This window comes from Haplochromis burtoni, unplaced genomic scaffold, assembly GCF_018398535.1.
Source record: "Haplochromis burtoni strain Fernald_Lab_line unplaced genomic scaffold, NCSU_Asbu1 Contig_118, whole genome shotgun sequence".
NCBI lineage: Eukaryota > Metazoa > Chordata > Actinopteri > Cichliformes > Cichlidae > Haplochromis > Haplochromis burtoni.
The window spans coordinates 1,046,440-1,059,079 of NW_024582479.1; the positions used below are offsets into that span (position 1 = coordinate 1,046,440).

Genomic DNA, 12,640 nt, shown 5'->3' on the forward strand with positions numbered 1-12,640 from the left:
GCCCAGGAGCTGGTTAGGGATTACATGTGCTTGGATGGAACTTAATGTTCACATAATGCTTGGGTGGACCTTCATGTTCAGAATAGAAAAGTGCACACACACACACACACACACACACACACACACACACACACACACACACACACACACACACACACACACACACACACACACACAGACAAGCCAGCACATAACTCCTCAACCAAATTTAAAAAACTTGCTCACATATACACACACACTAAGCAACGAGGCGAAGCATGCACATACCCAATACCCACAGACACACACTCACATGACCCCAATCTGCAGCAGAACATACCACATAAATGCTAAATAATTTAGATCTGACCCCATTATGCAGTTGCTAAAATGTACAGTACGCTTAAAATACATTAGCAGAGCCTCACCACAGGTTTCTTCACCAATGTTTCAACCATAGACCCCTTACACATGCAATATATTTGTAAATGCATGCACTGTGAGTATATATAAGGTACATATCCAGTGGCAAATAGTGCAAAGCATTTTTATACTCATCAGGAGACACTTTGAAATCATCCAAAGCACTTTTATGAGTTATATTAGTGCATGCTTCTTTCCATTGTCACTACAGCTTCAAATTGATTATAATACTTTTGTTTTTAACCTATCTGCCACTGTGCACTGAAGCTCTTGAGTACAATTGAGAACAGAGTATGCTGCAGAGCCAGCCTCAAAAGTTGGTTTTTAAAATAATGAGAGATCAAGCGTTAAGCTGACTTGACTACTTAACTTTGGAAAGATACTTAGCAGCGTTTCTGTGACTGATTAACGTTTGTCAGCAGTTCATTTTTGTAGCCTTTGTGTTGGTTATTATTTAGGTTATAGTTCTTTATTTGTAAATTGCAATTAAAGTAACGAATTATATCTAAATCTTTTCATAGTGCAGGTATAGACTTAGTCTGTCTCTTATATTAGCAGTGTGTGAGCCACCAGATGGTTGATTTTGTGAGCAGAGCAACAAAAGAGCTGCAGTGCAGCATGGGACAAAGAATTAGCGCTGCTGCCGCTACATTTAGCCTTTAAACAAAACATGCAAAGCAGCACTTAAAACTCCCCTGGACTTCTGCCTTGTCACAGCTGTTTCAGAGTGTGCGATGAAAAAAAAAAAATCTAACAACACTCACATCTGAGCAAAAACCGCACATCTGGTTCCCAGCGCTGAGTTATAAAAATGTTCTTGGGGCTTTGATTTTACTGCATAACAACAGACTGATTTGCATCCGCTGGTTTCTCCAGAAATAGATTTAGGATTCAATGACAAAAGTATAGTTTTACAACTGCTACTGTAACACAGTGTGGTAGATGTGACCGTGTCTTAAGTCTCTACTGAGCAGGACTCAGTGTCACAGAGATATAGGTGACACTTACAGAAGCACAGGTCCTGTCATGTCATCTATGTCCAAACAGGAGCGCCTGTCTGACATTGTGTACTCCTCTATCCCTCCTTCCTCCTTCCAGGTGCCCTTGATGTTCAGTTCACTGAAGGTTTCTGTCCTATGTTTAATCATTCAAGCCTTCCCAGACACACGACACTAGGGACTAAATGAAAGGGAGAAGAAGAATGGCTGAGAGACAAAAAATGCAGCAGTGATAGAGGAGCAAGACAGGAGATATTTGGAGTGTAAAAAAGAACTTTTGAGGGTGTTAAAATATTACATACTTATATTAGAAGGAAGGTGAAATTTAGTTAAAAACTGCAATCAATATCTGATTATTTTGTTAATCAAAGCTAACCTTACCTAAATAGGTATTGTTTAGGTAATAGAACTTAGCCTTTATTGGACAGTGAAAGCCAAGCGGGACAGGAAAGCATGGAGAGAGATATGCCACAGAGGGCCGTGGGTCAGACTCAAACCCGGGCCACTGCTCACGCGGGATGTGATTGCCTGCTCACCTACTGACATATACTGGCACCCAATAGTAACGACATTTAACAGCTGTAACTCACTAAGGAAGTTAAGGAAATTGGGCAGTCTGCCTAATACTACTCATCATGTTACACAACTAATTGATTGACTGATTGATTGATTGAAAGGCTTTGGAATTCAATAGGAGCAGTTGGTACAGCTTAAGCATAATCAAGTCGGTATTAAGAGGAAGAGAGACGACAGACTGGGAGAAAGGCGTATAATCAAAAGAGAAAGCAGCCTGAACACAGTGAGAAAGGTGGGGGAAAAAACTTAGAGGGGACAGTGGGGGACTGTTAGTGATGTGGAATTAACAGGCTTTTATCGGCATGTTCCTTTGCCAAAGGGCTCACCTAGCCTGACAGTGTCACGCTGGGATTATGTACCAATACAGAACCAAATTTTTTTGAAAGAGAACCTCAAGCTGCTACCCTTTCCTACAAATATGCTAAAAATATGAACAGCATTGTATAACTTGGCTCAGAGTCCCAGAAGCTTTTAGAAATATTATCCAGCGGACATCTACACGTGTCCTTAAGTGATTCTCAGTTACAGTGATATAGATTTCAACAGGTCCAGCAGTAAATCTTGACTACCTGGAAAAACAACTAAAAACACATTTGTTTTACTACCTGATGATGTAAACAGAGTGCACACACTGACGCTCAGTGAGTTAGTTAGAAAGCAGCTAAAGCGAATCGCTGCTCAAGTGCAAACCTGCACCTACTTATTCCATGAGATGGGATATAACTTTTAAAAAAAGAAGCAAATACGCACCACGCATGACAACATAAATCAAGCACTACTCATTATTTTGTTTATTTGACTGTCTGTATTTAGACTTCAGAGACATCCATTTTCCACTGTGATATTAGCTCTTTCTCCCCTCACTTTCCTCCACTGCCCCACCCTCCTGCCTCTGCAGTACTCTGTGTCTTTCCTTTATCATAACTTCTATGTATCTTGAAATGCTGCCCACAAACGCTCCTTTATTGTTTTTATCTCCGTCATCCTCCCACCACCACCACCACCACCACCCGCTGGCTGGGTGACAACACATACGCTACCAATCAATACAGCGCTCACTCGCATTCGGAGCATGTGCAGGTACACATGTTGCATGAACACACACAACATGGATAGGAGTGTGGTGACGGTTTATGCGGTTGCTATAGAAACTGCTCTCTTTCAGGTATGGCGTGTCAAGATGAAAAAAGTAGCAATGAACTATCACATGCAACATATCTTATGCCCTGAGAGTCTGCACACAAGCACTGCAAACAAAAGCCTTCCATACTGAGGATGCACATTAAGATACACAGCTGTAAGATATGAAATATGCATGACAAAAAACACACTGAAGACAGACAGAATATCATGTGGATTTCCAGTAATCCAGGCTCTTCATTTATAATAAAGTGAAATTGTGCACAAGTATGTATTTAAAGACATGTAGTCTAGAATAAATTTGATTGTATGTCACGTCTGCTGGCATACGCTGTTTTACTCTCTTAGTAGATGCATAAAAATTGATATGTGCTGCCACACCCCTCCAAGGCTGTGACTATAGGGATTATTGCAGAGCCTGTATGTCTGGAGGAACATTTTGATTAGTCAAGGAGGCTGTCTTTTGGCTGCCAGACTCCCTGATTATCTTGAGAGAAGAGCAGGAGAGAAAATCAGTTGTAAGACTGAAAACACATGTTTCATTTCCCCTGCCTTCTTTCCTCTATCTCTCTCCTTCTTGCCCTCTGGCATCCAACTGAATGTCGGTTGGCAACGCCGACCAGCCTGCCGCATGAAGATGAAGAAGTAGAAGGAGAAGAAAACAGGGAGGAATAGTGCAAAAAGCAAAAAAGCAAGGCATTCGTATCCTCACAGGGAACAGAAAAGGCAAAATTACTGTACACAGAGAACAAAAGTGATGCCAAATGTATAAAACAAAATGCAGTAAAGTAAAACTGTAAAGCTAACAGTACACTATTCGTCTACTGGTGTCTCACCCACCCACACAAGCATATATTCAAACATATGCAAGACGAAGGTATATAACACACTCACTTGTTCTTAATATGCACATACAGGTTCGAACACATTTCCTGAAGAGGTATTTCAATATTTGCTAAGTAGCTGGTAGTGTAGTGATAGCTCTCATGTCTGAGAGCTGTCTCATGGCTCAAATCTCTGCTCTGTGAATTTAACACAACAGTCAAGTTTTCGTATCGTGAAACAATTCCAAGGCGATTAAAAGAAGCATTGCGCTTTCCATTAAGTTTTTATTTCCAGTCATATTGTCATCATATTCAACTTTTACTGTAACTTTTGCATAACCGTTCCCATTCATTAGGCGGATGATTTCATTGCTTACAACCTACATGGCAGAGCAGTCACACCAGTGCTCACTAAACATGCCACTTATTTTTGAAGATTTCATGCATAAAAGAGAAGTGCTTCACGTATTATGAGGTGAATAAATTTAAATACTACCCTCACTTAAAGTCTACCCTCACTGCCATAAACCAGTGGCCAAAATAAAAGAAACGCCACTCAGTAGTGGTGTAGTTCAATAACCCCTTAATCTACAACCTTCCAGAAAGCCAGACGAAATAACACCTCTCTCAAACATTTATAGCCTCTACGAAGGCGGAATTTATTGCAAGATTATTTTATTAGACTGCAGACCATTTAGCCACTATAGTGTATATAGTAGATCACTTTGCCAAGCACTCACAGACACACCAAGACCTTTAGTGAGAGACTTTTGCTCATGTGATTAAACAACCAGCAGAGCGCAAACGTGAGTCAGTCATGAGTGGGTTAATATTCTTCACCAACACCTGGCAACCTCTCAGCAGGCAGCAACCAGGAAAAGCTCAGGTTACCGGAACTGACAACGCCAAAGCACAGACACACACACACACACACACACACACACACACACACACACACACACACACACACACTGAAAATCAAATTTGTAGCACCACCTATTTCTGCTTATCTGGCTTCCCGCATTTCCAAGTGTCTATACATCTTGTTTTACACACATTTCTTACATAAGCACACAATGAGAGGAGGATTTATTCATTATTTAACATTTGACAGCAGTCACAAGGCAGCAGCACTCCTTCAGAAATCCATGCAAACACACATGCACACAATATCCTTATCATGCACTAAGCACACAATTAGACCATACACTGTAACCCCACCCCTCACCCCTCCATACACACCCACACATCTCCAAACAGGTGGCTCTGCCTCAGCCAGGAAACCGGGAAGCTGGTTGTTGCTTTCTTCTCATTACATCCCAAAAGAGACAAAATGTACAAATCCTCCCCTCCTCTCCGTCTCCCTGTGCACATCTGTCTCCTCCTGCAGCCACTGCACAGACAGGTTTTCCCCAGCTGCTTGGCTAAGCTAACCCTGAGCACTATATATAGGACTCAACAGAGCCACATCAGACACAAAAACACTCGAGCCGGTGATGCGGAGACAAACAGCAGCACTGACGAGGAAGCAGAGTGGTGATAAAGGCTTTGTATTTACCGTTCGCGCCGGCTTAGCACAGGAGCATCTTTACTGAGGTGTCGCTTACTCCTTCTTCATCCTTGCTCTGATCTCCTCCCTTCTTCCGCGCTCTGTATGGGTGGGGAATTGTCAAACGGCTGCAGCAGCGGCAGCGGCAGCATCAGTAGCAGCTCTGGGGCCTCTCTCTCTCTCTTTTACTCTCTTTCCTCCGCCCCCTCTCCACACACTCTCTTTCCTAGCCTCCCGTTCCTCTCACTCTCTCACCCCACCCCCAAAGACCCTCCTTCTTAACAACCTTCCTCCATCATTTTCTCCTTTTCTCTCCTGCGTTCTCTCCCCCCGTTCTCCCTGGACCTGCATGTGTTTGCGGCGAGCTGCACAATTCCACTCTGTTGAATAAAAATCAACACCGCTACAGCCTTCGGTTACATCAGGAGTCCACGGAGGAAAGGTGTCACTGGCAATTGGAATATGAACAACCAAATAGACCCGCCCTCATCTCTGCTTCTCCCAATTTCATGTCTTAAGTCGTGGCACTAATTTAACAAGGTCTTGACTGATGCTGCTTTTTCTCATTTCGCCTTTTCTGCTAAGATACACATCTAATAAACGTTTATGGCATTAATAAATGAGGCGTAGCGTTAGCTGGCAGGTTTTGTAGTTATGGCTGTGCAGGAGCCTGTGTATAATATTTATACATTATATTACAGGAGTTTTATTGTTTGTTTTTACAGTATTCTAGTAGGATTTATGTCTCACTGTGTCTTTAAGTGGTGCTCTGCACTCTTATGGTCACAGGTTATATGTATATAAAAATCTTCTGGAGAAGTGATACCAATGTGTAATTCCTTTCTTCCTTTCTAATTGCCAGTGGGGGACAACTTTACGGTTGCAAAATACCTATGATTGCATAAAGTCAATGAGAAAACTACTCCACTTCTCACTTGAATGTTGTCCTTGGTGTACGCTTTCCTGGTGGGTTTATGATTTTAGTCTCTAGTTTCAACTCTTACTGGTGTACTGGTTGCAAAGTTTCAGCCGCATTAAAAATCCAAGAGGGCTATAAAGTAGGCTATGCTTTGAGTAGCTGCTTTATGAGCATGCTGTGTAGTGTCCCTTTGTTTCTCAGATCACCCACCCTTTGCCCCTTCAGAGCACCAAGGAAGCAGATCTGAAAAGCTTCAAGATGGGCACTAACCAATGACTGGCATCACAGTGGCTACATATGGGAAAAGCTGGCCAAAGACACAAAAGCACCTGAACAATGATGCAATCAAGAACAACCGGACATCCCAATGTTTCCAATATTCCTATCTTGCAACGTCACTGTCTATAAATATCTCCTAAACTATGTCCAGATCAATCTGGAACAATGAGGGAGCCCCTGCTCAGGGCAGCTACACACACTAGGGGTTTGACCTGACCAGTCACCCAGCACATTTTGACACACCCCCCCCCCTCTCCCCCTTATTGATGCTGGCAACTTTTCCAACTTTAGCCAGAGGAAATAATGCTGTGTGCGTTGTGATCAACTCACAGATTCTTATAAACCTTGCGGAGGTTTTAGCGAGAGTTTAATAATTTACAAACAAGTGAGAATTTATCTATTTGCATTGTTAATGAACTACAATAAATAAAAGAACTGATATAGTTTGACATCTTCCAATTTACAACTTATTACACAACTTCCCGAGTTCTTAATAACTTGTAGCCAAAAATGTGGCAGAAAAAGAAAGAAATAATACAATAACTAATATTTTGTGAGAAACACTGTAATCAATACAGCTATCACGGCTGAAAATCAATTGTATCAACCCTGTCACAATGACCAATGACTTATTCATAATCAAGTATACCAAACATATTTCACAGCGGTGTTTTTAGGCTGCAGAGAGTGAATGTTTCACAGGATCATTACTCCACATTCGTGGGCTGACACGTTGCCTGCTGAGATGCACAGACTGTATATAAAAGATGGGTCTGGATTCCAGGTCTGAAAAATGAAGCCAACATGAAAGTGCCTAAAACGTGCTTTCTTTCTAAAGGCCAACAGGGAATGACTCCAGCAGCTGCAAAAGGAAGTCGCATTATGTAGAAGTCTGAAGTCACGAGTTTTATCATATAAACTAATGTTGCTTTGTTTTTTCAGTTTTATGAGCGTTCCAAGTGCTATGTAGTTTCAAAGATTTGGACTTTAACTGCACTACTTATATTGTTGTAATAGTTATACTGGCATAAACCTTCTATGATGTGCATGTGTGAATGTGGGTATGCCAATGTTAACCCCTAAAATTATTTAATCCAGTTAAGGTGATTTTTTCCTTCTAATGCAGCAGAATTTAGTTTCCTGTGTCACTAATGGATGAAATCACAAACCAACTCAGCCTTGCCTCTCAAACTTTGTCTCCAAACTGCTCAGCCTGAGCTGTCCTTCTGATGTCCTCATTTCTAATCCTGTCCCTTCTGATCACTCCTGCATCTTCAACCCTGCCACCTCCAGCTCCACCTCCTGTGTTTTAGTCAGTGTCACACTTTCAAAGCCATAGCTCATAGCAGGTATATATTATATAAGAGACAGAGTGCCATTTGGTTGGAACCAAAGGTCAAATGTGTTCGCTCGTATCTGGATATTTGAATCTGTTCTTGTATATGTTGTAATTATGTTGTATTCTTGGCACCATAGGGAAATGACATGACATTGACATCAACTGACACTGGTTTTATCATTTAAAAATGATTAGGTCATGAGCTAGAAAGCAACTCATCTGAAATTTTGTCTGGAAGGAACTGTCAGAAGATGTCTCAATTCGATCGTGGCCAGGCACGGCCCGCCCTGATTTACATCATATCTGCTTAGATTAGCACAAACATGAAGCTGCACAGGCCAGGCCTGTGGCGTCAGTCAACCTCTCTGCCTGGGTGTGGACACTGAGAAGGTGTGTGTATGTGTGTTTGTGCTTGCGTCTACGTTGTACTGAGCTGTTCTCTCTCCATTATCAGATCTTTTTCAAGACACTGTGAACGACGCCACAGAAAATAGCCATTAAAGTCGAATAACAGATTTTTAAAACAACTGTTTAAATTCATCATTAAAACTCATCCCACAGGTTTTAGAGGTCAATGTGGTGCGACCTGTTGGTTTTGTTGTTCTCTTTCTACTGTTTCCCCTACAGGGTAAATCTCAGTGTGCTCTGCTTTAACTCTCAGCAGTTTTACGTAGGTAAAAAAAGGCAAGGGGATGAACTGGGGGGGGTAATGTAGTTACACAGGAATATCTTAGAGAACACACCTGGGATGAATTGAGTTGGAGAGAAAGAGTAAAACACATCTTGTTAAATGTCAGCTGATACAACAACCTTGTGAGTCAAAACAGTGTGAGAAAGTGGGTGGTGATAGTGTTATTCCTGCTGAGTTGTGAAGTTAATTTCAGCATACTGTTCTATTGTTAACCTCGTTTTATTCATGTGTCATTGATTGGAAGAACTTAAGATACAGATTGTGGGGTCAGGTAAAGCAACACAGCCATTTAGGATTATTGATTAGCCGTTGCTCCTCTTTGCACCGGCACAACTCATATCATTGTGAGGCCTCTCATCTTAGTGGGCCAGCTGCTAGCAGTACACAATTGTTGCCATAGGGATGGTGTCCAGGGAGACAGCTGTGGCCTTTTAGCAGCAGCCACACAACAGACAGAAGGTCATTCCTCACCGAGGGAACCTTTCTCCAACTGTCCATCACAGATTGTTTCCAGGCAACAGGTCAAAAGCCTTTTTTTTTCTTCCTTCTTCCATCTTCGCTGTGTTTCCTCTTGCCATTTAGGAAGCAAAATAACCAATTACATTCAAGAAAAAACAGACACATGGGAATATAACTAATAAGCAGGCAATGAAATTAAGTTTCAGCATCACAGCAAAGATTCAATTAAAAACTTTGAAATAGTAGCTTATATAACTTCCTGGTACCCTGGTCTCACACCTCCCTATAATATATTAGCACCTTTTTAAATTGACATGGGGCAAACATGTTATCAAACTGTTTCCTTTTTCTCATCCAGTTAATACTGACCCAACATGAGCATTTAAGCTCTCCCTATTAGTCCTGAGTCTTCATGTAGTAACAGACTGACTCCACACCAAACAGACCCATGAAGCCATGCTGGTCCAAATAAATATAATTTAAAATGTTAAAAAAAATGTAAATATTTTCTCAGTTTATTATAATCCGAAGTAAATTGTATGCTATTGTTACCTTGGGAATATGTGATTATATACTCAGTGCATTTAGGTATGCAGGCATGGTCGAGATGACCTATTCAAGTTCAAACCCAGCATCAGAATGGGGAAGAAAGAATTTCAGTAAGAAACTCCTGATCTACTGAGATTTCTGAAAAACAAGCATCTGTTGGGTTTACAGAAAATGGTCTGAAAAAGAGAATATATCCAGTGTGAGCCAGTTCTCCAGGTGAACATGCCTTGTTGATGCTAGGAGAGAAGCCAGACTGCTTCCAGCTGACAGGAAGGAAACAATAATTCAAATAACCACTCATTATAACCAAGGTATGCAGAACAAATCTCTAAACCAAACCTACAAGCAGAAGGGCTTCAGCAGCAGAATACCACACCAGGTGCCCCTCCTTGGTCATTGCTGCTGCAGCATTTCAATGGTAGGGTAAAAATCTAGGGTAAATAACATGAAAGCATGGATCCATCCTGCCTTGTATCAATGGCCCATCCCATTGTGACCACAGTATACCAATCTTGGCTACTACCAGTGGGATAACACACCATGTCACAAAGCTTACATGATCTCAAACTGGTTGGTTGAACATTACAGTGAGTTCACTGTACTCAATGACCTCCAAAGTCTTTAGATCTCAGTACAATAGAGCACCTTTGGGATGTGTTGGAAGAGTAGATTCTTGCCATGAATGCACAGCTGAGAAATTTCCAGCAACTGTGTGATGCCAGACCTCAAAATCCAGGAAACAGTTCTGGTGCACTACCATATTTCTTCTCATCTTACATCAAAGTGTGTTTTATTGGAATTTGTTATTAGGCATCTTTTGACTGTGACAAAGTGGAAGAGCAGTTGAAATGCTTTCCATTTGTCCCATATGTGTTTACCTTTTTTTGCACATTGTACACATTATTCTGTTATTGATTTGCAATTTGTCAAGTAACATTGCTTCACTCACCATCCCGGGTTTGTTTGTGTAAGCGTTCTGTTGCCGGCAAATCAAACATTCTGTAAATTAGGACAAATACTAAGTTATGTTTCTCTATATTTTATTATGTTACAGATTAAGTCCTTTGTTCATACTGTTTTCAGCATTCTCAACAAGACAAGTGATGGAAGGGCTATCCAAAAATAGGCTCTTTTTGGTTTCGTTTAATGCCCCGACAAAGGCCACAGTGCATCTGCTTAAGGAAATGTGTAAAATGAACCCTTTCTCATTACTGAGCTTCTCTTTGATCCATAGCTGAGTCTGTCTTTGCATGAATGACCATGGTGCAGTGCTGACTGTGTGAGTGAAGCTATCAGCAGCAACCCCAAAAAGATTGTCAGGCACCCAGCTGGATTGCCTCCTAACAGTATCTCCCGTATTTAAAAATAGCACGCACACACAAAATTACACAACATTACTGCTTTATGTTGTGGTTACTTTGAATGTTAGGGAGGGGAAAAAAATAAAAGACAAGTTTTGCTTTGACGGTTTTCTGTTTACATAGAGAGAGCAGTTTATCAGAAAGTTTTACATATAATGTTACTTCTCAGTGGAAGAAAGACTGATGGGAGACAGAAAGTTTGGTTATTTTGTCATTTGTACAGTATCTAGCTTTAATAATTTTTGTCTGGAAGGAACTGTCAGGAGATGTCTCAATTCGATCGTGGCCACAACCTTTAACAGCAGGTTGTGGCAAATTTTCAAATATGAAATTATGTAATTGATGTTATTATTTTAACTTGAAAAACACATTCAAATAAAACAAATTAAAAGGCTGCAAAGGAGGAACGGAGCTTGCAGATTTCACTCTCGAACTGATTTCAAACGATTGCCGCTCATAGCAGCAGCAGCCACTACGCTCTGTCAGTTCCCCTCTGTCAGTGTGTCAGCACTCCTGCTAATGGGCATGTTGCCAAGACAACAGCTCAAACACCTTGCCATCTGGGACCACCTGGTGGAGGCCTCCAAAAGACAACTTCACTAACTTGACTTCACTACACAAATACATGCATGAAGGCAGAGTGCAAACTGGCACTCGCATCTACAACACACGCCCAACCACCCACCTATCTGTTTTGCACTGAATTATGCTAGCCTACTGTGCTCCTTTAGTAATATTTCATCTGGTATATCCAAGCCAAAAGAATATATATCATTTGAAATATGACTGCTTTCGCTGTCAGAAGAGACAGACAAATGTAGAAATTATGTGTAAAAAATTATGTCTGTGGAAAATGACATAACTGGGGTTCATAAAGTAGCAAGCATACCACTTTCTTATACTGCTGTTTCTCCTGGCGAAGTGTGGTTACTTCAAGCTTTAGAGCTCGGTTTCTCTCCTCCAGCAGTCGAAAGCGGCTTGCGTGGTAGACAGTGGAGTGGCCTGTAGCTTGCTGAGATGAAACATCATATCTGGACTGCAAGACAAATAATAAAGATAAGAATAACCAGTGTTGAACATTCCTGTATTATTAAATACAATATCATTTTAGTAGTAGCTGTAATAGTTCTGGTAGAGCCAGGCTAACTCTTCTGTGAAGCAGTCCTTCAAGACCAACATTATCCTGCTGCTAAGATGTTACAAGTGATCATGTTCATATGATGCCATGCAGGTTTAGAGGTTTAAAGCCTCAGGCAGACTGGGACCAGTTGGTCAGCCCCAGGCACCACTGGTTGTTAGGATAAATGTGTATTCCATGACACCAACAACCTAGATGAACATCTGAACTGTGCTCATTTCAGTACAACTTAAAACTTTCGCAAGTATTTTTGTTTTACACTGGGCATATCAAACTAATTTTCCATGCAACAAAACTACATGAAAAATGTGTAAAATTACAGAAAAATTCTGGTAGTCCAGTCCCTAGATGGTCCTGTAAAGTTTTGTTATTTCAAAGAAAATGACCTTTTTTCTGTGAACTCCCAGATAAAAAAA

At 41.1% G+C, this 12,640-nt stretch overlaps 1 protein-coding gene across 4 annotated transcripts in view; it reads right to left on the reverse strand.

The window, feature by feature from the left end:
- Window positions 1–12,640, reverse strand: part of rimbp2a (RIMS binding protein 2a) — an 83,001-nt gene that overhangs the window by 44,975 nt on the left and 25,386 nt on the right. For 2 of the 4 annotated variants that reach the window (XM_042223696.1, XM_005938843.3), the window contains exon 3: window positions 11,976–12,122. In XM_042223696.1, the coding sequence (XP_042079630.1) occupies window positions 11,976–12,122 (147 nt within the window). The other 2 variants (XM_042223698.1, XM_042223697.1) reach the window with 2 other exon arrangements.